The following is a 25,663-nucleotide window of genomic DNA, read 5'->3' as shown; positions in this document are numbered from 1 at the left end:
GAAAACCCAGACACCAGAAGCCTGCGCTCACACCTCAGACCCCCCCAGGCAGTATCCAAAGTAACAGACTTTGTAGAATAAATAATTGCTAAAGCTCACTCCAAAACTGTTTGTGTCTGTATTGTGGGTCTGTCTGCGTTCTTTTTTAACACTTGTTATATTGACTTTGAAAGCAACTGTTGATTTCCAGAGCGGTTGAAAATAAAATAAATATATAGCTCAATTTTCGCCCTGAAACGTTCATTGCTACACTTAAACTGAAAAACGTGGCCTTCATTTATGCTTTCCTGTGATTTGTTTAATTCATTGTTCTTCAGCTGCTTGCATTGACAGTGAGAAATTCATTTTTCAAAAGGCACCTTTTTCCTTTTACCACGTAAACTGCTTCGTTATACTGTAATTTCCTATAATTGATTTTGAGTCTCACATAAAAATTCCTTTCTACCAGAATACAAAAAAGCTTCCCTAATGTTTGCTTAAAATATTACTTATACTGCATGGTTTTTCCTTACAGCAGTATCGACACTGTGTCAACTTGTTATACAAACTGCAGGGTGCCGCTAGAAGTTTAAGAAAAGACGGATGCACAATGAAACCCAGGCACATAGATAATTTCAGGGAGTTATATTTACAGCATATCTCATTCTTCCTTCCTTTATATGTCCTTTTTTCCAAAGCAGATGTCGGATGACTAAAGACATTTGTATAATTGCATCTTTACTTTGATTCTGATGCAAATTTGACATATTTTGCCCTAATTGACCATTAAATCTCAATCTGACAAGAATCTAAAGACACAGTATAGTTTTATCCATCAAACCATACTGAAGAAAGCTGCACTGTACAACAAACATAGAGGTAAATGAACTAAATTAGCCTCACAACATCCTTCATGGGTACTCTCGTTTTTTTCTCATTAATGAAATAAGGTAAAAATGTAAGACAGCTTTGATCTCACCCCCCTCGGTTTCTGTCACAGCTCTAGACGTGCTCTATAACATGTAATCTCAATCCCTGTAGATCTTCACGATGCAGCATGATCTTCTTCTCTAATTGCAGTTATTCTTCATTCTAAGTTATTCTAATCATGTATCTTTGGAAAGAGCAGCTGAGCTTTGGAGAAAATCAATGAACAACTGTCCTCATGGGGCAATATAGAAGAGGATGTGTTTTCCAGTTTAGTCACACATGGGTGAACCTCTTAGTGGATGCATTTTTTATGATTGTCCTACAATAGTTTGAGCTTTTAGCGTGTCATTTGAAATTATATCCTGACAGCAATGTTCTGCTATTCTCTGCTTTTATGTAGCTCCATTATCATGTCAACGTTGCTTTTTCTTAATTAATTTCTAGGTTTTCTGTTCATCACAGGCTGAACATAAAACAAGAACATCTCTGGACAATTAAACTTTTGCATGTTTCCTTACTTACATGCAATTTTCTCCTTATGGGACGTGCGAACAAACGCTGCAGTGAGTTTCCAGTGACATCACATCTAGACAAATAAATGTAACTTGTCACTGAAGCTAAAAAACTGAAAGAGGTTAAAAGTCCCGGCAGCATCTTTCACAAAAGTTAATACTCAGGGACAGATGATCCCAGCTAAATAAGCTATTAGAAGTCCAAAAAGCTGTCAAAATAAAACTAAAACTATGGGATTGACAGCCTACTGATGGACACAGAAAAACATTGTAATGATGATGTTGGTCAAAGGAAAAATGACAAAAAAAAATTGCATCCTTATACCAACACCATATAATATTAAATTATATAAATTAAACAAAGGTAAAATATTCTGTGTCTACAACTAAGACTACATTTTGTATACATTGGGGGAAACCTTCGACTGTGAGACAGGAAGCAGAGGAAATGCACTTCAATCCATCAAAAGTTTTTTTATGATTCCCACCCTTATTTTCTTTACAGTCTATGGTTATTTCACATCTTCTTTTCGTCCACTAGAGGTTGAATCCTTCAGTACGTATACAGTCTATGGTTGAATCACACTTTTAATGTTTTAATGTTCAATTTTTGAGCGAAAAAAAGAAACGTTCCGGGCTTTGTTTCCTACCGGTTTCAGTTTGTGGGGGGACGTACGGGAAGTCACAACGACTGCGACGACGTGAGGACGGACATCATACATCGCCTGACTTCGCTGTTAAACTTTTGTATTCTATCTAAGTAAGTATGCATTCTGTTACAAAGCGACATGACCAACATGAAGAAAGATATCGAGCCTGAAAAGAGCCTCAGTTACAGGAAGTGGAGACTCAAACAGCAGCTAGTTTACCTCACGTACTGTTAACCTGAATGTTATTGAAAGCGACGCGAACAAACCGACTGCTCTTTGTGAAAAACATTTAACTGTCTTACACTAAAACGTAGGAAATATAGAACATTTTATAATGCGTAAACCTGACATTTAACTTCCTTTTAACCAATTCTCAATTTATCTGGTTATTTCAAATGTTATGTCTTCCTCTGCATTGATCTTTCAGTCACTTCATTAAATATTGTCTCATTTGTTCTTCTCTGTCCAGGCTTCTTGACTTCATCTCGGTGAGAATGACGGACAGATACAACATCCACAGTCAGCTGGAGCATCTCCAGTCTAAGTACATCGGCACAGGACACGCCGACACCAGCAAGTGGGAATGGCTGGTGAACCAGCACAGAGACTCGTACTGCTCCTACATGGGACACTTCGACCTGCTCAACTACTTCTCTGTGGCTGAGAACGAGAGCAAAGCCCGTGTCCGCTTCAACCTGATGGAGAAGATGCTTCAGCCGTGTGGACCCCCGGCAGACAAACCTGACGATGCATAATCACCCTGTTGGCTTATGCTGTGTTTTTCTTTTACTGGATAGTTTTGTAGATTGTTGATTTGCCTGCCAACGTATTTCATGTTAATGCTCGTTTGATATTTCTGACATCCGAAGCCATTGCCCATTTGAGATACCTGGACACTGATCTTTACGATGTTTGCATCTGGAACAGTAAAACAACTTTTTTTTTTTGTCTTAAGTTCAAAACATTAATTTGACCAAATAATAGAATACATGTACAAAGAAGTCTACCATTACCTGTCATGTTGTTGTATTAACTGGTGAAGCTGTATTCTCCTTTGGTATTTCTATTTTGATTATATTAAAATCATCCTTCTGTTGACATTTTAACTGTAAGACTGTTTCTTCATGATTTGTGGGTCAGATTATTCCATAGTATCTACTAAATCAGTGGTTCCCAAAGTGGGGGTCGCAAGATGCCTTCCATAAAACATTAAAAATAATTTAAAAGTGCATAAGTATATCTTTTTACCATTTTTGTAAATATACAAAAAGTAGTCCAAAGTCAAAGAAGACAGTATCATTAAGTGAAATGAAATTTTTAATTCTTTTAGACTGTTGTATTATTTTGTGTTCCTAGTTTTTGGATAGGTTTATTAGAGTGTCTGCGTGGCTGTCGCTACGTTATATACCTAACTAACCACCTTAAAGAACAGTGGAGGGTCCCCAGTTTCTGTCACCCTTATGTTGAGGGTCACGACCTGAAAAGTTTGGGAACCCCTGTACTAAATCATTCATCACTAAGTCTGTATTTCCTTTTTTTTTTAGAATTTTAATACAGAAGGCGATGATGTTTTTAGCATCTTAAATGTAAATAAAAAGATAAAGTGACTAAAAAAATATTCTATAGGAGCACAAGCTTCAGTTCAAATACAAGAGTCTTTTTTTTTATTGAAAACTACGAAAAAATTAGACTTAAGGAAATGCATACTGTGCACGTGGAAGGACAAAAAGAAATTCCCTGATGCAGTAATCCAACTGAATTCAACATCGTGGTTTTTGTGTTGACACTCAGTCTGTAGGGGAAACTTTTCCTTGATGACCTTTTTGAAGCTCAAGAAAAGTACAAGGCTCGTGATTCATATGACTTTAAGAATTTACACTGACATCTTTTTTTTAACAACAAACTATAAAAATACAGTCTGTCGAGGTCAGTTTTTAAGATATAAACGGAAGGCCAGAATATTATTAACTTTAAACTGGGGCATGAAGCTTCTCAGTGGCGTGTAAATGCTCCAATGGGACATATTTCTGCTCTGAATTTCATGTTTGGCCTTGTGGATTCTACATCTTGTCCGCCTACACAGTCTCTTACATATGCACCACATTCAGGCGAACACACTCACACTTAAACTTTTGTACCCAATCATCCACCCACACATTTGAGTGCACAAAGATCAGCTGTGCTTGACTTTAAACCATAGCCTGACACGTTGAATCTCACTTTGTTGTCTGACTGTTGAGTGAATTATTATATAACCAAGTGTTGTGTGTACCGTCCACATCATAATAATAGACAACAATATGCACGGTGGAGTAAGAGGGGGAAAAGAGAGAACATAATTTGAGAACGTGGGTGATTCTCTTGTTATATGATACTTTAAAATGTCCAGGGCTAGTACTTTCCATTTCCATATCTGAAAAGCAAGCGATAGCAATTAGAACTCAGAGCACGAATTAACTCGTCAAGCAGCGGCGTCTGTTCAAATGCAGCACAGGGTACACATTAAGACAATTATTCCTGCGATGAATATGAAACACTGCCTTTGAGCTTAATCTACTTAACAGAGAAAATGATCGTATGATGCAAATAGCCTCAGAGTGGTTTAAGAAGACTATTTCTTTTGGACTTGCAGCAGTTAAAAGGCCCTTGTTTTGCCCGAAGAGGCAACAAGGCAAAGTATGGCCACAAGGAAAGCAGCAGGAACTGTTGTTTACTTGCTGACTTCATGTGATTTATCAAAGCAAACACTGTCAGCCAGATTCACAGACACAACTACAAACACTTGGTGGGAAAGGATAAGCATGAGTCATTGTTGGATTGAGAGACAAGACAGTGGGAGCTGCGGCTGCCAACTAAAGAAGTTCTTGTACTGAACATCATATCTGGTCCGGTATGTGTGTGTGTGTTGGAGGGTTTCTTCACGGGGTAAGTCCTTGCCATCTGTCCTCACAGTGAGAGATCGTGGAGGCGGCGCTGCCAAGTCAGGCATGAAAGCAATGTGAGGTCGGTCCGTGTGCTCATGAAACACTCACATAAACTGCTTGACTTGTTCTCTCTGAGACACGAGCTCATAAAACAGACGTCTGCTCTTCAGTTCCCGGCTACATCAGTGGACATGGACTGTCATTTGTTAATAGCAGTAAGGCTTGCAGGTGGGTGTACTTTAATTATAAGCAATTAGGCCCACGGTTCAGGTTAAACACTTTGAGAAAAACCTCTCATGCTCTCATGCTCCTTTATATACAAGAGGAAAAACATCAAATGACCAGCAGATAGCAGAAGTTATAGAACCAACACCCAAATTTACCCAAATGGAGTGGATATGAGAAATTAGCTTGGCGGTAAATGGTACCCCTTACATACCCTAATTTTCTATCATATGATTGAAAAAAAAAAAAACATAATTTAAAAAAAAGCTGTACACAATTTACCCTGTATAGATTTTATATTTTTGCTACCAATGCTGTAAGCTTAGGCTAAGTGCTGTAAAAGCTAAATGCTAAACACCAAAAATGTGCTGAACAAAACAAGCCTAGCTAACATTAGCAGCAGCTTGGCTAGTGCCTCCTGACTTCCTGGTGCTGTAGCACACAAACAGGCTGTGTGACTCTCATTTATGACATCAAACAGCCCTATTTTGTACTTTTCCCCATTTTATATTTTAAATGTTTAATACATACAACTCTAAAACATCCGTCTCTTCAACACTGATTGCTGTTATTTGGCTGCAGCTGTGACTCACTCTTTCAAAGCACCTCACAGTTGTTAACTATCATTACATGATAACTACCTGCAGGTCTTCTTTGCTGCATTTTAAAAGTAATGGGTGTCTGCCATTATTGTGTTTTTTTTAGCAATGAGGGCTACTGGTTTGAAAAAGAAGAAAAAAGTTAATCTTTTAGCAGGGGCAATACGTTCCTGGATTGTTAATTTTTCATTTATCAGCTACTTCTGAGGAATATACTGCTAAAGGTATCAGAACACCTCTGGGTATGTGGGTTATACATCTCAATACAAGACAATATATTAAGTATAAACCGCTGCACATATAATGTTCTTTTTGTAAGTGTTCTTGTTTTTCCCCTCGTAAAGGGAAAAGGTAGTGCAACTGAAACAGCTTGTTCTGTTGTGTAGTTTCCTTCTGCACTGCTTCACACTGAATATAGATTTTGTGTCCTGCCAGCCAACACGTACACACAATAAATACATTAAAACAGTTTTGTGCAGCCACAACAGACAGCCTTTATTTGCAGTAAAAGCTGTTTGAATAGGTTCTGAGATAAATGATCACATATAAAAAGTGGTGACTACCCACAAGGGCTCCCATAGCAGATAGATGGTCCCCAGTTATTTCTTGAATAAAATGTTCTTTGTCTTCTCTAAGATTGTTCATAGCCTATAAATATTGTATTCTTCATTTTATACGCATTGCAGTTCTGAAATTTTCTCAAGGGCAAAATTAAATTCTTTATTATCAGGTGACAATGAGGTAATTCATTTTAAAAAATCATTCTAAAAAAAAAGGTTTATGTTGGTATTAACAAAGAAAGATTAAAGGCCTTTGTCAAAGTCATTACGTTTGAGATTTTAGTGAAAAAAAGCCTTTTTCCATTTGTTTTACTGATTTGATTATTCTCAAAGAATATTACCTTTTGATATTGATTAAGTGTAGTCAGTCAATAAAGTGTATCAATGCACTTTATTGACTGAATACATACAAAACTCTGCATGTAGTGAAGCTAAAGCGGTCAGAAAAGGTCCATTTGAAGAACTCTTTTTTTGACGCTGAGGCTCCATGATGCTGAGAACTGAAGTCAGGAAGTACTGGCCTGCTTCAACACCTCACAAACCGACACCCACTGAAAGACCTAATCTGGCCTGGCAGCTCATTATCACCTCACCTCTGAGACTGCTCAGCCTCCTGCCGTGTCTTGATAGTCGAGGTAATTAATTCCATTCCCGATCCTCTGAATGCTAAGACTGGAGACTGCATGAGACTCAGTGCACAATTGCATTTTTAAATGGTTCCTGACACAGTGAATTATATCTTTTAATGACCACTTTGCTGTTCTGTGTTCATGCTTGTTTGTCCATTGCTACACCCCCCCCCCCTCCTATGCACAAAAGCTCAGGCGAAAGGGTGAAAAGGTCCAAGCAGCACATCCACCCTCATCAAATATGAGCACTCCCACGATCCAATTATCTTTGCCTGTCTCTGCCACCCACCTGTGTAAGCCATCTATTTTTACCTCTTCTCCTCTTTTGTTATCCTTCACTAAACTCCTACAGCTTACACTTCATCGTTTCTTTTTTGTTTTCTTGCCACTTCCTGTTTTTGTTTGTATTTTCTCCATCTCTTCATCAAGGATAGAACACAAAAGTAATGACTCTGCAGCTCGAACAAATGGGATTTTCTACTCAGAACCGATTGCATGCATGGAATATTTCTTATCTAGCTAAATGCAAACACAATGTTGATGTAAGCAACCAGATGAGGAATCTGAATGAATCATAGGGGCAAAAACCAAAAAAAAAAAAAAAAAAAGATTTCAGTCATATCGGGTTAAGAAACATTTTTGAGCAGGGAAATCTGACATTACATTTGAAATGACTTACTTCTTAATAAAGTGGATCACCCACAGCTCTGACAGAACGTTTCAAATTAAATGTGCAGACAGAAAATAAGGCTGACGTGGTTTTAGATATATTTTTTAAAGTACCTGCATTAAAACCTTTAAGTCATTTTTTGCAAAATGTGCAAGTGTTTGAGCAGTGGAATGACTGTCAGCAAAAGAGTAGGTAAGGCTGGAATGAAAGCTCCAATAATCACACTTTATATTACTTTGTAAAGAACTAGATTGATGATTGATATCCACCCTTTTAAAACTGAAAAGTAGACCTGCGTTACAGCAGTGTGCCAGGGATAAAAACTGCCTTCCCATGCTTCCTTGGATCTTTCTTTTTCTCAGAAAGTGTGTGTATATATGCGTTTTAGTAGTATGAGTTTTAACACTTCAAGGTGGAAACTTTCTGTGAAAAGTGCTTTTTTAATACCCCATGAAAAAGGGCTTAGGTTAGATTTAAAGGAGAGGTTTAAGGATCCTGGTCTGAGATAATTTGACCAAGGTTAATTTTGGAGTTCATTTTAGGATTAAAAGGTGAGGATTAAGGTTGTTGTTGGTGATTTTTTTCTTCTTCTTTTTTTTATCACAGAGGAAGGATGTGTGTGTGAAAGAGAGCAGGAGGTTTATGATCTCTGTGGTCCAGGAGGGCATCTTTCAGTTATAAGCACCAGCTGCTACAGTCATCTGGCTGCCCTCCTTTGCTTTATAAAACCTATTATCACAACTGCCGGAAATATATATTTATATATTGAACGAGGGAGCTGCAAAGCCAGCAATTGGGCTCACATCAAGAGCAAATCAAAAAAAAAAATATTTACACTTTTCTCGTCGCTGAGGTCAAGCTGAAGGACCCCTTTGCTGTAAAATCAATTCCATAGGCAGCAAGTTATCTGGCCCTAAAAGCTCAACATAAGCCCCGCTGTTGATTCACCGTCTCATTTCCTATCGTCTGTCTCTGTTGCCTCTTTCTGCCTCTCTTCCTCCCTTGTATCCTTCGATCCTCATAGTCCTCATCTCCTCGCCCTCCTCTGCTTAAGAACCGACTCCATTACGCCCACATCCTCTCTAAAAGCTGGCAGATTTGTCCTCTCGATGAGGCTGACTACATCGGGCTGAAATTGGATACTTTAATGGTCATTGGCATGGAAACCTCCCATATAAACCCCAACGCACACTCAGTCAAAGGTTCAGAGATGTTTGCGACACAGGCATTATGAGACGTGCACTCTGAAACTACCAAATCCAAAGTGAACAAAAATAATAACCAAAACAGCGCACACAAAGCATTTATCTGAATTAGAAATCTATTAGGCCAAATGTAGTTTTAATGGCACTGAGAGATCAATGCAGTCCTGTGTTTGTCACACGGTGTTCGCATATTGCAGGATGCATTTGTTTATGGACTTTCTGTTAGGAAAGAAGCTATAATTGTTACTGGAAATGTCTTGCATCATAATTGAAAGTGTGTGCAGTACAGCGGCGACGATGATAGAATGGGGATGTTTTTATGTTTCCTTTTCCCGTTGGAGCCAGAAGTGACACGACTTGGTCAACAGGGTGGATATCACAGAGGTAAGCTGAGTTGTTGCTCAGCAGAAAGCTAGCTGAACCCCACTATCACTCAACAAACAAGTCTTTGTATGATTTGAATTGGCTGCCTCGGGTAAAAAGAGGAGAGCGTTGTAGTTACCTGTTTGCACTGTAACAGTGTAGCCTGGATCAAAAGGTGCGGAACGTCATGTGCCAAAATCAAATCGCTAATCACAAAACAACAAATTTGCTTCAATTAATTGTTTTAAACAGATATCAGCTCTTAGATGTCGTAGCTGTCAACACACAGAGAAGTTAATATTGGCTCCCTTTATTCCTAAGCACCGTCTACAGTGAAAGCCTTGACAAGTTGCCTGCCTCTCCCGAGCGTTATATCATTTTGCTATTTTGCTCTGAACAGGACCATTAGACTTTTGAAATCCACAGAGAAGTCTTGTTATTTTCTCATCTGTTTGTTCACAATCATACTTATTTTTGCAACCCTTGAAGTCGCCACCTGCTGGCCATTAGAAAGAATGTACATTTTGAACACCTTGCGTGAATCCATTCGTTCAGCCAGAGGAGCCGCTTGTCATCAGGCAAGGCAGGCAACTGCTTGTGGCCCCAGACCAGCAGGGGCCCCTGATGGCTAACAAACTCAAACCAAAGCGACGGCCCAAAATGTGAACATTTAGCTATGGCAGTAGGAAACCTCCCTAACGGGGCACCATCTGACAGCACTCACTCTTGTTGCCCTGCTGAGTATTGCATACATCATTGCTGTGAAAAACGAAGATGGTAATGAAAGTCAACAAAGAAAAATGAAGAGGAACTATCCGTCTATAGGAGAGAAAAAAGAAACAGTCAAAAGAGGAAGTAAGCGCCAGGACACTGGTAGACATGTTAAGAATGCTGGTTGGAGGGGCCCCCAATAGATTTTTCCTAGGGCCCCAACAGACTCTAGAACCGCCACTGCTTTCAGCCTCATGCGTTGGTGCTTAGGTTTACTGAATTCACAATTATAATTTGTCCTTTTAGTGTGCACATTATTGTAAAGTTCTACAAACAGATACATTTGTTTTGTAGGTTTTAGATCATTAACCAAATCAATGAACAAAAAAACCACAAGACCATCTGGTGGCTGCAATTCACCATGACAGGGACATAAATATCTGAACTCAATTTCACAGCGTCTCACTGTTATTCAGCTCAAAGCAAACTATGGATCTCATGTTTGTTTAATAAGAGCAGTCAGAGGATCACCAGAGTCATTAGAATTCTTCCTCAGGGAACAATAAATATCTGTAGGCTTTAACATGCTACGGTAATCTATGCAATATCTCTTGAGATATTTGAGTCTGGATAAAGTGGACTTACTGAGTGATGTTCCACTGAGCCTGTAAGCTAACTGGATAAAATAAATCTACATGTCATGCCACACTTTTTCACACAATCATCTCTCCTTAAGTTACCCAAAGAAAAAACCTCAGTGACAGCCAAAAGTCACAGGCGAGGTTCAGTGCACATTTCTCAGAGCTATTAGGCCTGGACAGTTTTTTTAAATTCAGGGCACATGGAATATGATGTGAAAAGCTGTGTTTAAGATTTTCGCCATTTTGCTTTTAATATCCTAGGAAGGCTAATTCTGCAATAATTGCAACAGTTTTGAGTTTCCAGAAGGGCTGTAAATTACTCTTAAAACCCCCCTAGTGACACAGGTGACATTTAAAAAGAGAAATGTTGGCTCAGTTTTTAATTAGTGCAGGAAATTGGCAAGGACTGGCTCTTTCCATTTCACGTCTCTGAATAGTGAATTAGGAAATTTGGCCTTCGAGGTCTGAACACTAAGGTGATCGAAAAATAAATTGAAAGAAAAGGAGAAAAGGGGGTTAATAAAATTGGGACGCATTCTTACAGAAGTGCGAAGGCATTTTCTCCACCTCATTTCCACTGGTTACTCCTTCATTGATTTAAGTTCAACTCATCATGATAGGAAACACAAGGATGACAAGATCAATGTTTTCAATGATTCTTTATATACAAAAACAATATACACATGTTGGACGTAACAGTAGCTGTTTTTTTGGAATATACAGCATCATCATCATCCTACGACTTAAAACCCCCCCGACACTGACTGAATGTTTAAGTCAGACGGTAAATATTGTGACTCCCAAATAAATCCTGAAACCTCACAGTGAGTTTCATGAATGAATAGATTTACATGTTAAAAATTAAAGTCTCTCAATTACGAACAGAAGCAGCAGCACCCTGACTCTGGCTCAGCAGAAAATGGGTTTTCTTTTTGATGTGGGGGAATGATAGGAAGCTTCAACAAACACCTTCAGCTCGTTTTCATCAACTGTTGGAAGTCTTCTTCAGTCATGTTGATTAGAAGGCTCGTTAGCTGGGAAAGCAAGTCTTAGTGCCCATTAATGTTCGAACCCAACTAAACTGCTATTTCAGAGGAATACATTTGAAAATGTAAACGCGTGTTTGATTAAAAAATTTGAACTTGTAAAAAATGTAGCAAACAAAAAAAACTTTGAATGCTCCTTGGGTCTAATTGCAGAAGTTTTATGTTGTTTACCTCCCAGCTCCACAAGCTACAAGACGAGATGAAACAGACAGCAGCCATAAAGGATTGGACAGGACTGGCTCCCTGTGATTAACACTGACTGTTTATGACCAAACACACACTGCCAGGGCTCACAACTGCTTAGTCTGGATGCCATATAAACTATGTAGTAAAATATTTGGAATGATGCAGAACACGTTCAATCCATGTGGATGTGATGACAGTCCAGGACAGCTCATTCAATACTTATAGAATAATGAAGTCACCTTCTTTTGAAGAGATAAGATCTGACTTTACACAGCAGGGGCGTGTCCAGAGGGGTGGCATGGGCCCCCATTAAATTCTGATTGGCCACCCCAACATCCAAATATATGATTGGCTTTTTGCCTAATCAGAGTTAAATGTTAATTAAGAGTTAATTTTTGACTTAAATTACAACTATTCTGGATGTTTTCAACATGCAATTGTAGTAACTTCTTTTGCTAGTAGTTTTGGTTGTAAATAAATCCTTCACATACTTTGCTCTTTCCATAAAAGGTTTAAGCAAAAACTCGTCTAACCTGCAATGGACTAACTTACCAATGAATGTATTTTTTGCAAGTAAGCCAGCGTACAAGTGTTTGACTGCGATTTTCTAAGTTCAAATTGTGACTTTCACATACATCTTTGTTTTTGAGTCTCTAAAGAATCAAGCTCAGATTGTGTTACATATTAGTACATATCATTAGTGGGGATAGAAAAAGGTTGAAAATTTAAATGATTTGCGTGTGTGTGGCCACAAACTTCATGCCTCCTCTTCATAAGTCAGCGCCCCAGGTGGGTCACCCTAATTAAAAAAGTCTGGACACGCCCCTTTTACACAGGTTTTTTTTTTTTTCCTGTAACACTTTGATTTCTACCTTGGCTATTATATATAAATTATTATTATATGAAAGCATGTCAGCTTTTGTGTTGCAGTCAGTATTATAGTTTATAAGAAAGAAGATAAAATGATGACTCTTTATTTCCTCTGCTTTATCTTTTTTTTTAATTTAATAAATTATGTTTTCATATCACGTTAGTCAGCCTCTTTGGCAGCTAATAATCAAATACTTATTTCAATAGTTGCTGAAGAATAACATTAAAAACTGCTTAAAATATTTTAATAGGTTGAGCTAAAACATCAATAAACTTGTAACTGCGTTAACTATCTGGATTCATTTGGGGTCTTATTTCTAAGATGTTCAACAATGAGAAACAAGAACGAAGCTGTAATACCTGGCCAGACTTTTGACTCAATTCTCAAATGTACTCTTAAGAGTGTTAAAACATATCGAATAATGAGCTCCACTTTCAACTCATATCCTGCCTGTTTTTTCCAGTTGGTGCCGATGAACTAAATGAGATGCGAGGTCGGTTAAGAATTTAAAATTGCTTTTAAACTGACCATCCGTATAAAATGTCTTATACGTGGTCTGATTAGGAAGCAGGTAGGCACATATATGTGTGCTGCTCATTTCATATTCATCGTGTTAGGATGACAAAAAAAAACCAACTAAAATCAGAGCTTAAAACATTCACATCAAAGTTCTATTGTATCATATTGGTAGTCAAATTGATTTCATAGTATGCACATGCTCGATATACATTCTGTACAAAATCATCAATATATAGAACAACATAGAAATTGACATCATTGAATACTGTCGTTTCTTCTTCTCTGTACATCACTTCATGTAACAACCTCAGAACAAATCCGTCTTTTCTCTGTGTTTGGAAGAACGTAGAGTTTAGTGGAGGTCTGTCAAGAGAACACAACCTTTGGACGTCAGCACCCTCGATCACCAGCATCTCCTTCAGTGTCTTAATATGCTGAGAGGAATATGCTTTTATTGAATTCCAAATATGAACTTCCATATCAGTGAGCAATGTTTTCATCTTACAGAAGTCCTAGCTAATTTTATATTAAGACTTATATGTTCAGATTCTCCGTTTGCTGTCTTACTTTCTGATGTGTCTTTGTGATAACTCTGCTAAATATTGATACAAAAAAAATGTTAATAATTCATCCCTGTTACATCTTTCATTAACATATCTTTTGAGTGATGAGGTTTTGGGCAGGAATCAAGAATCAGCAAATCAAGAAGTGTAACAAAGGTGAATTATGATCCAAATAATTCACAATTCATTGACATCAAACATTGAATCCACTAATACACGTAATGTCTTTGTGTGCATGTTTGAGAAAAGAAGAAGAACATTCTCTTTGATGTGCTTCAGTCGTGCAGCGAACAGTTATCTTGTTTGTATTGAGTCTGATGAAACACCTTTTAAGGAGCGGTGGAGTATTTCTTGAGAGAATACTGAAATGTTCAATCAATATGAAAATAGATCCTGAACATTTTCATTTCTAATTAATAAATTAATTGAGTATTTTTGTATTGTTCAAATGATTCACTGATGATGAGCTTCACTGTTAATACCATCTGGGAGTCAAAAGACACATCGTACTGTGTGCTAAGAAAAACAGACGGGAATAAAAGGAACATGTCTGGATAAAGGTGTACATGGGGCTCTTTTATCAGAGAGTTTTCTCCTCGTGTGTCCATCACTGTCTGACAAACTAAACTCCAAAAAACATGTTCACGGTAACAGATAATAACAAGGTTCTTTCTCCACCACTTCTCCTGGTGGAGACTAGCTGAATGCTTCAGTGCTGAAACCTGGATATGAAGTCTGCCGAACTAAATCAAACCTGTAAACTTTCATGTAAAAACACAAACATACAATCAAAGCCATGCTTGTTGATTGGCACAAAGTCACTCTGAGTGAGCGCCAGAAAAGCCTGAAATAAAAGAAAACCCAAAGTCAAACTTGAAAATGAGATTCTCTAAAAAAGCAAGTGGAGCACTTTGCGATCAAAGGTTTTAATCACTCCACACAGCATGTCTGATGGTACATGATGATCATGACTCATCAGTACGAGTGCTGAGGGATTAGAATAGGCTCAAATTGAACTGATATCCATTGCACTTCATTGTGACAGCCTCGGGTGAAACCGTCAGCCTCAGCAGATATAACTACAACACTCGCAGGTTATTCTTCCTCTACATAAACATCTCTGTATCTGTGCATTCCATAACTGTTATGCTATAATGCCCTCTAGTGGCAAATATACTTATGTATGTTGCAAAATGAACTGCAGTATATCAGATTGATCAGGCACATCCCAGCAGAACAAACTGCCTCTTCTCTCCTCTGATCCATCACATAGGCACTGACATCAACAGGCAACCATCCCATCTGTCCCGCTTCCTACTGTAGGAGGATGTCCATTGGCTTTTGATTTGATATCTCTATATCATATTTGGCCCTTTGGCAGTTTCTGACAAGGCATACCTTGGCAAGTACACACACTCTTACAGCTAAAGCACATTCACTACTCTGAGGATGTTCTTATCCCATGGCCTGAATTGAAACAAAATAACAAAAAAAAAAAAGAAAAAAAGAAAAAAAAACTCTTCAATAATAAATAATCAGAGCCATGTACACACCACTGTTCTAATAGATCGGTGCAAAAGTTTCACTGGTGTCCATGGATGGCCCAGGCCTTAAGACACACCTGCAGCACTGCAGTCACTCTAGACAGAAAAATCATCATCAGGTACTGGGGGGTGTGGAGGGCGAGGGGGAGACTGCTGGGAGCTGTGGACTAGAGAGCTTATGGTGCCGACGTCCAGCTGGCAGTGAGAGCCATTAGGGTCGATGGAATCTGAAAACAGAAAGACACAGACTTTAGTTCAGGACAAAGATTGTTGTTGTTGCGGCTGTGTTTCTGCATACGTTGTGTTATATTATGTTTTCATAGTTTATTGCTATCTTTACATTTTGGCTTTTATTTTATCACTTATACTGTCATTCATCTTAACTGTGCACTGAGCACAAACCTTTTTGAAAGACACTCACTAAAGGGAAAAAAACAGATACCGGGGTGGTCATTTTTTAAATTTAAATATTCAAACTAGTGTTTCAAATTGAGAAAAAAAAAAAAAGATTTATGTCTGACCTGCACAGTGAACCTATCAGTTCACTAAACTAAGTGTTATCATTCAAAGCCATCTTCACTCTCGAGTGAAAAGAGGACATTATTATCATAATGAAAAAAATAACCGCGAAGGATTAAATGGATTCATGGGGTGGATTCAAATATATTTAAACAACTATAAAGTTTTTGTTCTAGTTTGGTTGAACTTTTTTTAAAAATTAAAGCTCCTGTGAGTAACTTTGGTTTGTGTATACTTTGGCGCCCCCGTGTGGACAAAGCGATGCCTCGATTTTTTTCCTGTACAGTGCATGTGTATTTTACGGTCAAATGTAGCACACTCTGGAAATCTATGCAGTAGAAAATGTACAAAGGTTGTTTCCGTTGTGTACTGTTTACCACCTCATCTGACAATTACCACATGGCAGCAATTTCTTTAGGCCTTAGAAATGACTTTAAAGAACTAGTCTATCGCTTTAAGATCACATACTGTAGTGGCATTCATGTTCATTTTAGTATGTTTCAAAACTCCTCACATGAGGTCACATAAAGTAACATTTCTCACACGTGAAAAAAGAACACATTTAATAAATCTACTGCAGCTACTTTTTGATCGATAACGTCTCGTCTAATTACAAAAATGTTCCTCAATAAAACAAACAGCTTTTTGAAAAGACTTCATGGTGATGCTGAACTGTAGTGTACAGTTTTAGAGAACAAAAATAGTGTCTGTGTTATGTTACCTTTGGATTGTTCGTGCTCACTCATCTAAACACTGCAGAAGTATATAAAGGAGCTATTGTTTTCCAAAGTTATTACGTAATACAAAACAATGTTCACATTGGCAGAGCTTAACAGTTCTCCTGAGGGCTGAGAAACAATCAAAGGGGAACACTAGAACAAAACAAATGTGTGTGATGAAGAATATCATTTTTGAATACAGAGGAAACCTAAAGTATTAATGTCATACAGAGAGCAACTGCAGAATTGACAAATATTGAGTAATATCTTCTTATTATTCGTTCTTACGTGTGGGAATATTCCCTTCTGCAATCTGTGCAGCGATAACATACAAAACCACATGACTCAGATCTAATGACATATGAGAGGGTGAACCTGAACTTTATTAACAATCAATACCTGAAGCTAATGAACTGGAGTGGACCCAGGTGTCTATATATCCTGACTTTAATGTGGTCACAGGAAATGGCTTTTGGGAACCAGAATTATTTAAATATTGATCAATGGGAGCAAATAAACGGCAGGATTTACGCTGATGAATTACTAATGAAGTGAAAGTTATCGTCCGAGCTGGAAGTCATCGACCGCTCCAGTACCTGGTGAAATGTTTGCTGTCCTCGTGAACCTCCATCTCCCGGCTCTTAAACTCGTTCAGCTCCTTACGGATAGCAGCCTGAGGGACACACACATACACACAAAGACACAGCATGATAAAAATGCACCTAGCAGGACAAGGCCACCTTCTCTCTCTCTCTCTCTCATCTCTCTCTCTGATCTCTCAGTATGACTTTTAAGGCAATGGCTTTCTTTTCATAAATCAGTTTTGCTGCAGACTTCAGCTCAGGAAACTTCCCACAGAGAAATTCAACATGTTGTGCCAGTAATGTACACAGCATCAAACCTTTTGTTTTCTTTGTTCAATTAAGGCGTAATTAGGTGGATTTTGATTTCCTGTTATCATGAAACAATCTTTATAATAAAAATGTGCACATTTTTGTAACGGTGATATGTAGTTCTGCACACAAACAGCAGAGGGCAGGCTTCACAAATAGACCAGCACACACTGAGGTAGTGTTGTAGTCAAGACCACACTAACCAAAACCAAGACATACCCGAGACCAGAGTGCTCCAAGACCGAGACAAGATCAAGACATACTGTAAGGGATCGAGACCGAGACCAAGACCAAGACCATAAATATGACTGAAGAATAATCAACTTGTGTGCAGCAGGCGTGTCACTCACTTAGACAGTAACACCAGGAAGGTTGGTGCCGTAACCGGGGGATAAACATCAAATTATAAATGAATAGAAATTATTCATTCTTTTAGAAAGTTGTGTTCTCCTTCTAATCACAGGGTTGGTCTTGAGTGGTCTTGATTTAAAATCCGGATTCCGTCGATTCCGAGACTGAGACAAGACCGAGTAAAAATGCTTTTGATTCCCAGACAAGACTGAGACCTTCAAAAATTGTTCTACAAGACCGATTTCGAGTACTACACCTCACAATGAGGCCCCTGTATCTTCTGTAAGGAGATTTTATAAAGTGTGGCTTTAAGAAAAAGCCAAAGGCTTCGGAACACAATGATTTTCAAGACAACAGTGTTCTTCTAGATTTGTGACAACAGCTTGTGGATGACCATTTCCTGTTTCACAAAGAGACATGTATGTAAATATGTTAAAGAACCTAACTAGCCTGCAAAAACCTGCAACTCCATCCAACATGTCTGGGATGAGTTGTAACACAAACAAGGAGCCGGGGCCTGTAGCCAAACATCAGTGCACAAACTTATAATGCTATTATGGGCTGAACAAGAGTGAATCCACACAGCCAACATTGTTTGGAAAGCTGCCTTCGAGGAGTGAAACAGCGTTACAGAGTTAAAGCGCAAGGTTTTCTCGTTTTCTTTCTTTCAACATTCTTATGTGCGTGTAGTGTACTTTGACATCCTTCAACAACCTCCTGTAGTTCCCTTCAGTCCAGATTCTACAATTTAGCATATCATGGACATATCACCTTGTCAGCTGGAGTAAGCCGTGTCCAGGGTTTGTCCGCCCGTCGGTCATAATCCTTGGCGTCCGTTACCTCCACATACTCGTTAAAACGTAGGATCCTGCGAGCGACAAGCTCTGCCACCGTCGGCCTCACACTCAGCTACACACACACGAAAGAGGGAGAGAAATTCAACATTCAAAAACAGTATTTTCATTATTAGTTTTAAGTTACTGTATATTCAAGTCTAACATACTGTTACTATGTGTTTATTTTCTAAACTGTTCCCAGACTTAATTATTTAAAAAGTTTTCAGTAGGGAAAAGGTTATCTTGATCACACAAGGACAACACACAGTTCTATCTGTGTCCACTAGGTGGACTGATCTGTGCACTGAGCATCTTTCCTGCCTCCAAACATGACTCATAAGGTGGAGCCAAACATATTAGTGGTTAAATATAGCCCCGCTGTGTCCTTTCAGTTCTCCCCCGTGTGTATATGTGTGTGGATGTGTTGTTATTTACACTACCTTTCTGGAGAGTCTCCTCTTAATCTCTTGTTTGGCTTCTTGTGCCTCTGCTTCATTCTTTTCTGCACATAAAGAACCAACAGAGTCATTTCACACCTTCCATGTCTGCAACAAACTTCTGCATCTATTTAAAAAAGCAAGATGTGATTCATCACATTATGGTAGCGGTGTGATTGTTTTTAACGTACAGGAAGCAAAGGGGGAATTATGTCTTTCTGTTATTCTGGAGACGACTAATGATCTCCAACATTCATCCTCTCTCATGGTGTCTTCATGGATGTTAAATGTATATTTGTGCATGAACAGATGAGGCCCCGTGTCCACCTAGCGTTTTTTTCCGGAGCGCCTGCGTATTTTTAAAATTAGTTTTCAATGAGGAGAGAGCGTTTGCAGCAGCAGGGGGTCGCCTGGAGAAAAAGCGCAACTTTTCAGAAAGGCACTGTTGATGTCACAGCCGCTCTTTTCCTTCCTTGTAGTTTTGCAGCCCACCAATCGTGTCTTGTTCCCACATCCTCGGATTGTCGGATTGGTTAATAAACAATCAAATAAAAAAGATGCAGTAAAAAGTAACAGAGCTGTGTCTGTCATACAGCGGCCGATATCAACAGACTGTTGTGCAGCGCTTTTCGTATCAACGCACAAACGCTTGAGCGCACAGCCAGAGCTTTTCTGCCTGTAAAAAAACGCTAGGTAGACACGGGGCCTAATGGGTAACCTGGCCTGGGACTCAGGTCAAGTCTTTGACCTCTAAGATTCCACATTTTTTAAAACGCTATTCGTGAAAGATAAAGGTTACCTGACTTCGGTTTCCCATAATAACAACTCTTCAGTAGTAGTGTGAGTAAATCTATGTCTCTTTTAGTCCTCAGGCTGAACACACACATCAGAAGTTGACTTTATGTTACCCGTGTTATGACTTTACTGAGAATGTGTGTAAATCAAACAAGGTCCAACAGATTCAGATGGACTCCATGCACCGAAGCTGCAAACCCTCTTATTGAATAGTCAAAAGTTCTCAAAGATTGAGCTCAGTAATTTAGATTCACTACACTACAATTGTAAAGGTCAAAGGTCGTTCTCGCAGTTTAACAGCTGTTGTGAACTTAAATGTCTAGTTACAGTCTGAGAGAAGGTGTTCATTCATGGAAGAAATCTAGCTGCTCTCTCACTCACTGATTCAGACATGTTCCTTTAGAGTCCTCTGATACCTTTATTAGGATTTAATTGTGCTATGTTAGAATTCCACTTGAGGTGCGTCATGGTCATTGTGGATACACTGAGAGGACATACAGGATGATATCAGAGTTTGAATTTTAATTTCCTGTTTTGAAAAACAATCATGTAACTCTAGACTGTTTGCTCCTTTTTTCTCATTAGCATAAAGCAACAACTCATTAGTGGAAGGAATTGCTGTTTGAATTGCTTCATTGAGGCCAAGAGTAAAACCGTTTTGAAATTATAATACCTCCAGCTTAAATGCTCTTTTTAAGTCTCTCTGGGCAAACAATGTAAGCTGGCAAACCCTCCAACTGATTAAAGCCCTGCTTGGTAGCATAGAGTACAGTTTGTATTGTCTAAAACAAATTATAGACAATAAGAAGTATATACAATCTAGTGTGTGTGTACTCAGCACATTAATAAAGTAGGCAGCAAGTGAGAAAAGAAAAATCAACAATTGATTATGAAGACAATTTTGAGGCAGTCAGTAAATTCAACTACATGAGACCACATTAGTTGAGTGAATGAAACCCAGCACTTCTCATAAACAGTGACTCATGATTTAGACGGACACATCTGTCTCATCAAACTGATTGAAGAGACACATCTGGACATCTGTTGGTTACACCAATGAAGACCAGACAGCTGGAACGCCACAAAAACGACTAAAACCAGGAACATCTATCACTTAATTATAATTTATGTTCAAACTCTAAATGAGTTAAGATTTAAAATGAGCTTGTTTACAGCTTCACAAAAGAGAAAGCCTGAATGTTTGAGTCTATTTTCTCTGCGGAAAAACATTGACTGAAGCCTTATGAACTATTCAGCAGCACTAATAAACGGCTGAAGTACTGAAGCAATTTATTTTGGGTGGGTCTTGTAGAGCTTTTCACTGACATTTACATGACAAGGCCATAACACAGTGTAAACTTGGCTAACAGATATAGGAGCTTGTTGAACGTCCTGTTCTGAAACCATTGAATGAATGTGGAGTTGGACCAACGTCTTAACAGCACAACAACTGCCTTCTGCAGATTTGTTGGCTAAAGTTCTGGCTGCAATACCTGATATCAAGAATTAGAAAGAAGGGGGTGCATAATCAACTAATGGATTAAAATGACAGGTACATGCTTTTCTGTTAAAGTAAGGTAGGTGTAAATAGTCTGATGATGGATATTCTCACATAAGTGTTACTGTCTGTTTATTCATTTATCAGTCACCAGTTTGTATTATTATTTCACATTTCTGCTCTTCTGTGTAATTCTTCGTAATCAGTTCTTGGCTTTGTTTAATTTTTTCTTTACTTGTTCAAGCGGTTTTTAAACAAAAAAAAAAACTTTCCTAAGGGGCTTCAAAAAGTTGTACAGAAATCTCTTAGTTAAAAAAGAAAATGCTATTTCTATTTACGTTCTGAACATCATGATAACAATAAATCACTTCTCCTCTCAGTGTATAGAGTAATAGAACATTTCAGGGACTCACGCTTGAGGATGTTTCTCTGCTCCAGCTCCTCCGTGCTGGGTCTCTGGCTCAGACGCCTGAACAGAAAAGAAACTGTTTTCATACGTTCGCTAACAAGGAGCAGGTAAGAAATTCATTTGAAATGTCACTACCAGAAAAAACACGAGTTATCACAGTTATGATCATTTAACACCTTTTTTTTCTCTTATTAAGCCAAAGGCTTCTTGCTACAAGCAGTTCTGTCTTATTGTGAAAAGGCCAAGAAAAAAACTTCAGCCAACTGAATCATGCGTGCCAGTACACCACCCACAACGACACCAAATAAAAACTAATTAAAAAACCCCTGTTATGAACCCCCAACTCTGCCAAATCTATGGTGGAAATTCACACCTTACAACATTTCACACTACACTGAGGGTTTGTGTGTACCTGACCAGTTTGCTGCCTATCTGCTGGCGGAGCTCGTGTCTCTCCGTCTCCGAGCTTCGCGGCAGAATGTTTTTCTCCTCCAGCTCCCTCTTGCTGGGTCTGTTCCCCAGTTTGATGTTCAGGGTGTCTCGCCGGCGGATCTTTATGGCCAGAGCGCCTGAAACAAAGAAAGAACAGGGAGAAGTAGTCAGGGGCTTTTCCCATCCTGTTCAACTTGGAGATTAGGCGCGGAACATAACTAGAACCAAGGAGATACGACCTCATGAAGAGAAAAGTTCATTTTTCATGTTCAATGTGTAATAGGCACCTCCGTTTGCGTAGTAGTGTGCGGGATGAACTGGATGTGCTTGTTCATTTAGGCTAAGTGGAAGGGCCGGATCTAGGGGGGTTGCCATGGTAGTCTGGGCCCCACTAGAAAAGTGATTGGCCACCCCAAAAATGCTTGTGCAACAGCAAAATCCTGACTTACTATTCTTGCTGTTTTGCTACAGGCTGTAAGTAGCTCTGCACTTCATTTTGGCACATTAAGGGTAAATATATATTTTATAAGTCAATACAAGTATTTTTTATAAAAGAGGCTCTGATTTATAAAGAGTAATCACAGCCTATACTGTCATTAATTACAGTTACAAAAATGTAATTGATTGACAGCACTGGTTAAAGGTGAACTTTTTTAAACCTTTACAAGTCATTTGATTTGGCCCAATTTTGGTGACCAATCAAATCAACACATCAAAGACTTTCTCTGCAAAGTTCACTTATATCATGCAAAGCACAATACTTCACAAACATTTTTTTAAGAACTGCCTCAAGAAGCTTCACTGTATTGTTCATAAAAAAATGATGTTCTTCATATAATATATTCTCTTTTCCTCCTGAGTGTCTTGAACATTGTTGGATGTAATACAGAATTAAGGCCTTACTGTTTGTGTACTCATCATCCTCCTCTTCTTCCTCCTCATCGCGGTACAGGATTGGTCCATCAGAGTCAGAGTCACTAGTTGTGCTGTCTCTCGGCCTATCGGGGATCACTGTCACCTCGGGCTGCTCCATGTTGACACTCAGGCCTGCTGGTTTTTCAGCTTGGCGCCCGGCAGACCTGCAGGAAATAAACACAAAGTTTGTATGTTATAGCAGACAACTTATAAAATCATAGATTCAATTATGGCTTGAATACTTTTATTTTTTTTATAAATTAGGGTTGCCAACTTTTCATAAAGAATAACATATTTAGTTTGGAGCTCAGTGCCACAGTCGTGTGGGTATGATGTGTGAATGTAGTGTATCAGCAAGAAATGTGTATTTGATCTGTAGTTTTGCTAAAACTGTATTATTATGCAAGTATATATTAATAACCCCCCCCCCCCAAAGGACCCCTACACTGAAAAAATTATACCACAGACCTCCATCTGAGAATACTTGAGATGTTTTTATAGAGATATTGAATGAAACCAGAATCAAAAGAGTCACATTCTGTCAGTAGGTAACCTAAAGATAAAAATTAGGTTATTACAGTGGAAATAAATTATTCCACTCTCAACTTGGGACCCTTTGTAGACCCCCGTATTGTCCCCTGATTGTCCATGGACTCTGATTTGAGAACCACTCCAAAAAGCTTTAAATTCATTTAAAGGTTGGAGTCATAAAAGAAAAACTGCACAAAAAAAGGTTTTGAAATGAAAAGCTTCCCACTGCCCCTCACAGATTCAAGCAGTTTATGTCTCAGCATGGCCTTCTTGTGCATCTCTGTAGCAGCCTGCTGTGTTAGTCTCACCTCTTTTCCCGATTGAAAATTCCAGAGGGCATCAAGTGTTTAACCCAGGTCTTCTTTGCTCCCCATTGCTTGCTGCAAAGTTTTTCTTTTTTTGTATCCACACTTGTGCACCACAGGGAGCCTGAACAACAACCATCCATGAACAAATCTTACTTCAGCACTTCTGATGCTGTATGTACATCTGACGCAAGGGAGAGGGGCTGTGATTGGATAACAGGTGTCACTTGACGGTTGTGATCAGTGCACGATGTGGCTTCTGGCCGTGCCTGATGATCTGATCTAGGATCAGTACAGTGTCATCTAATGATTACATGAAAGTAATGTCACCGCAGGACAAAGGGTGTCCCCAAAAATCAATTCAGTTTGTAATACGTGATGTCCTGGCTATTACAGGACGGTTGGCAACCCTAATCATAGTGTGTATCCGGCAAGACTACTGTGCAGATAACAACATTTCTTACCTTGGGCCATTCTCCACAACAGACTCTGCTTCTCCTTCTCCTTTCTTCTTTTCTTCTTCTCCTCCCTCTCCCCCTGTTCTCCTCTCTGTCTCCTCCTTTGAGCAGCTGTCATTCTCTCCCTCTGTAAAGGAGGTGTCCTCTGTAGCAGAGTTGATGTGGGGAGTCTGGACCGTGGCTTCAGGAGCCTTATCTTTGTGGGTCTCCTCAGTTGAAGTAGAGGCATTGGGAGTAGATTTAGTCTCAGGACCAGGTTGAGAAGCAGCCTGAGTCCCCCCTGTCTCACTGCCTGAGGCTTTAGATGAACCAGCTGTCTTGCTATCTGAGGAAAGAGGGGAGGATTTTAACTCTCCAGGCTGGCTAGGAGTCTCTGCAGAGGCCTTTTGAGGTACTGAGGAAGACGTGGGAGTGTCTGATTTCCGGCTGGTCCTTCCATCCGTCCCAGCAGCATGTGCTGCAGCGTCTTTAGACACACGAGAACGAGGGGTGGAGTTGGAGGTGGAAGTCAAGACAGGGGTCGTTTTTGTTGTGGATCCTGTTTTCTTTGGATGGGATGATTTGACTGAGAAGAATAAAAAGAGAAGGGATAGATTCAAAATTGAAACTTCTGAGACTTCTTCCATCTTTAAGCTGGTTCACTCCCATAGTCGGAGAAATGCAGTTAATACAAAATGAAAAGGTTTTCTGTAAGTGTACATGTGGTCCGCTTTAAACTCATCATGTCCTAAAATGCATAACTCCCCCCAGTATTACATTTTGGCATCTCATCACATTTTGTGATTAATAATATTTTAATCTACTTTTTATGAGTATATGTGTTATTAGATTTTTTTTAAAGAGAAGCTGAATGTTGCTTGGTCAGATGTAAAAAAAAACAACTAACATCTTATTTTACTATTCCGACTTCATGACCATATGAGTGTCAAACTAAAAGCAGCCTGTAGTCCGAACCCCTGTGGGGGAATCAGAGAAAACATAGATAAACTTGTGCTGCAGCTAACAATTTATGTGCAGACAGCATGTTAACATAACTACCCAGGACCACACAGAAATCTAAACAGTCTGAAGTGATATTCACAGAGCGTTTACAGGCCATGTGTCTTGTTTGTAACTTTAACATAAGAGGAGAGTTTAGCAGGAAAGCTAATTTTAGAAGCTGCTAAATTGAAAATCTTTTTTCTTCCTGCTTTCATCAATTGTTTCGTCAGGGAGGAGTTGTCAGGTCTCTGTAGTTT

The 25,663-nt window shown here is 39.0% G+C and overlaps 2 protein-coding genes across 5 annotated transcripts in view; one reads left to right on the top strand and one right to left on the bottom strand.

Annotated features, from left to right (window-relative positions):
- Positions 1 to 2,524: 2,524 nt before the first annotated feature.
- On the top strand, positions 2,525 to 3,177 carry sf3b5 (splicing factor 3b, subunit 5). Its single transcript, XM_061040050.1, has one exon. The coding sequence runs from the start codon at positions 2,566 to 2,568 to the stop codon at positions 2,824 to 2,826; it is 261 nt and encodes an 86-aa protein (XP_060896033.1). The 5' UTR covers positions 2,525 to 2,565; the 3' UTR covers positions 2,827 to 3,177.
- Positions 3,178 to 11,240: 8,063 nt separating this feature from the next.
- The window catches only part of phactr2 (phosphatase and actin regulator 2), a 44,532-nt gene continuing 30,109 nt past the window's right edge, over positions 11,241 to 25,663 (bottom strand). For all 4 annotated transcript variants that reach the window (XM_061040036.1, XM_061040039.1, XM_061040038.1 and 1 more), the window contains 8 exons: positions 24,432 to 24,990; positions 23,120 to 23,295; positions 22,197 to 22,353; positions 21,789 to 21,844; positions 19,086 to 19,147; positions 18,581 to 18,718; positions 17,162 to 17,238; positions 11,241 to 15,554 (listed from right to left, as the gene is read on the bottom strand). In XM_061040036.1, the coding sequence (XP_060896019.1) occupies positions 15,539 to 15,554; positions 17,162 to 17,238; positions 18,581 to 18,718; positions 19,086 to 19,147; positions 21,789 to 21,844; positions 22,197 to 22,353; positions 23,120 to 23,295; positions 24,432 to 24,990 (1,241 nt within the window). In that variant the 3' untranslated portion in view covers positions 11,241 to 15,538. The remainder of the gene's footprint in view (positions 15,555 to 17,161; positions 17,239 to 18,580; positions 18,719 to 19,085; positions 19,148 to 21,788; positions 21,845 to 22,196; positions 22,354 to 23,119; positions 23,296 to 24,431; positions 24,991 to 25,663) is intronic.

The sequence above is a fragment of the Labrus mixtus genome, chromosome 6 (genome assembly GCF_963584025.1).
Source record: "Labrus mixtus chromosome 6, fLabMix1.1, whole genome shotgun sequence".
Classification (NCBI taxonomy): domain Eukaryota; kingdom Metazoa; phylum Chordata; class Actinopteri; order Labriformes; family Labridae; genus Labrus; species Labrus mixtus.
Note: the sequence above shows the minus strand (reverse complement) of the source record. Positions and strands in the feature narration are given on the sequence as shown.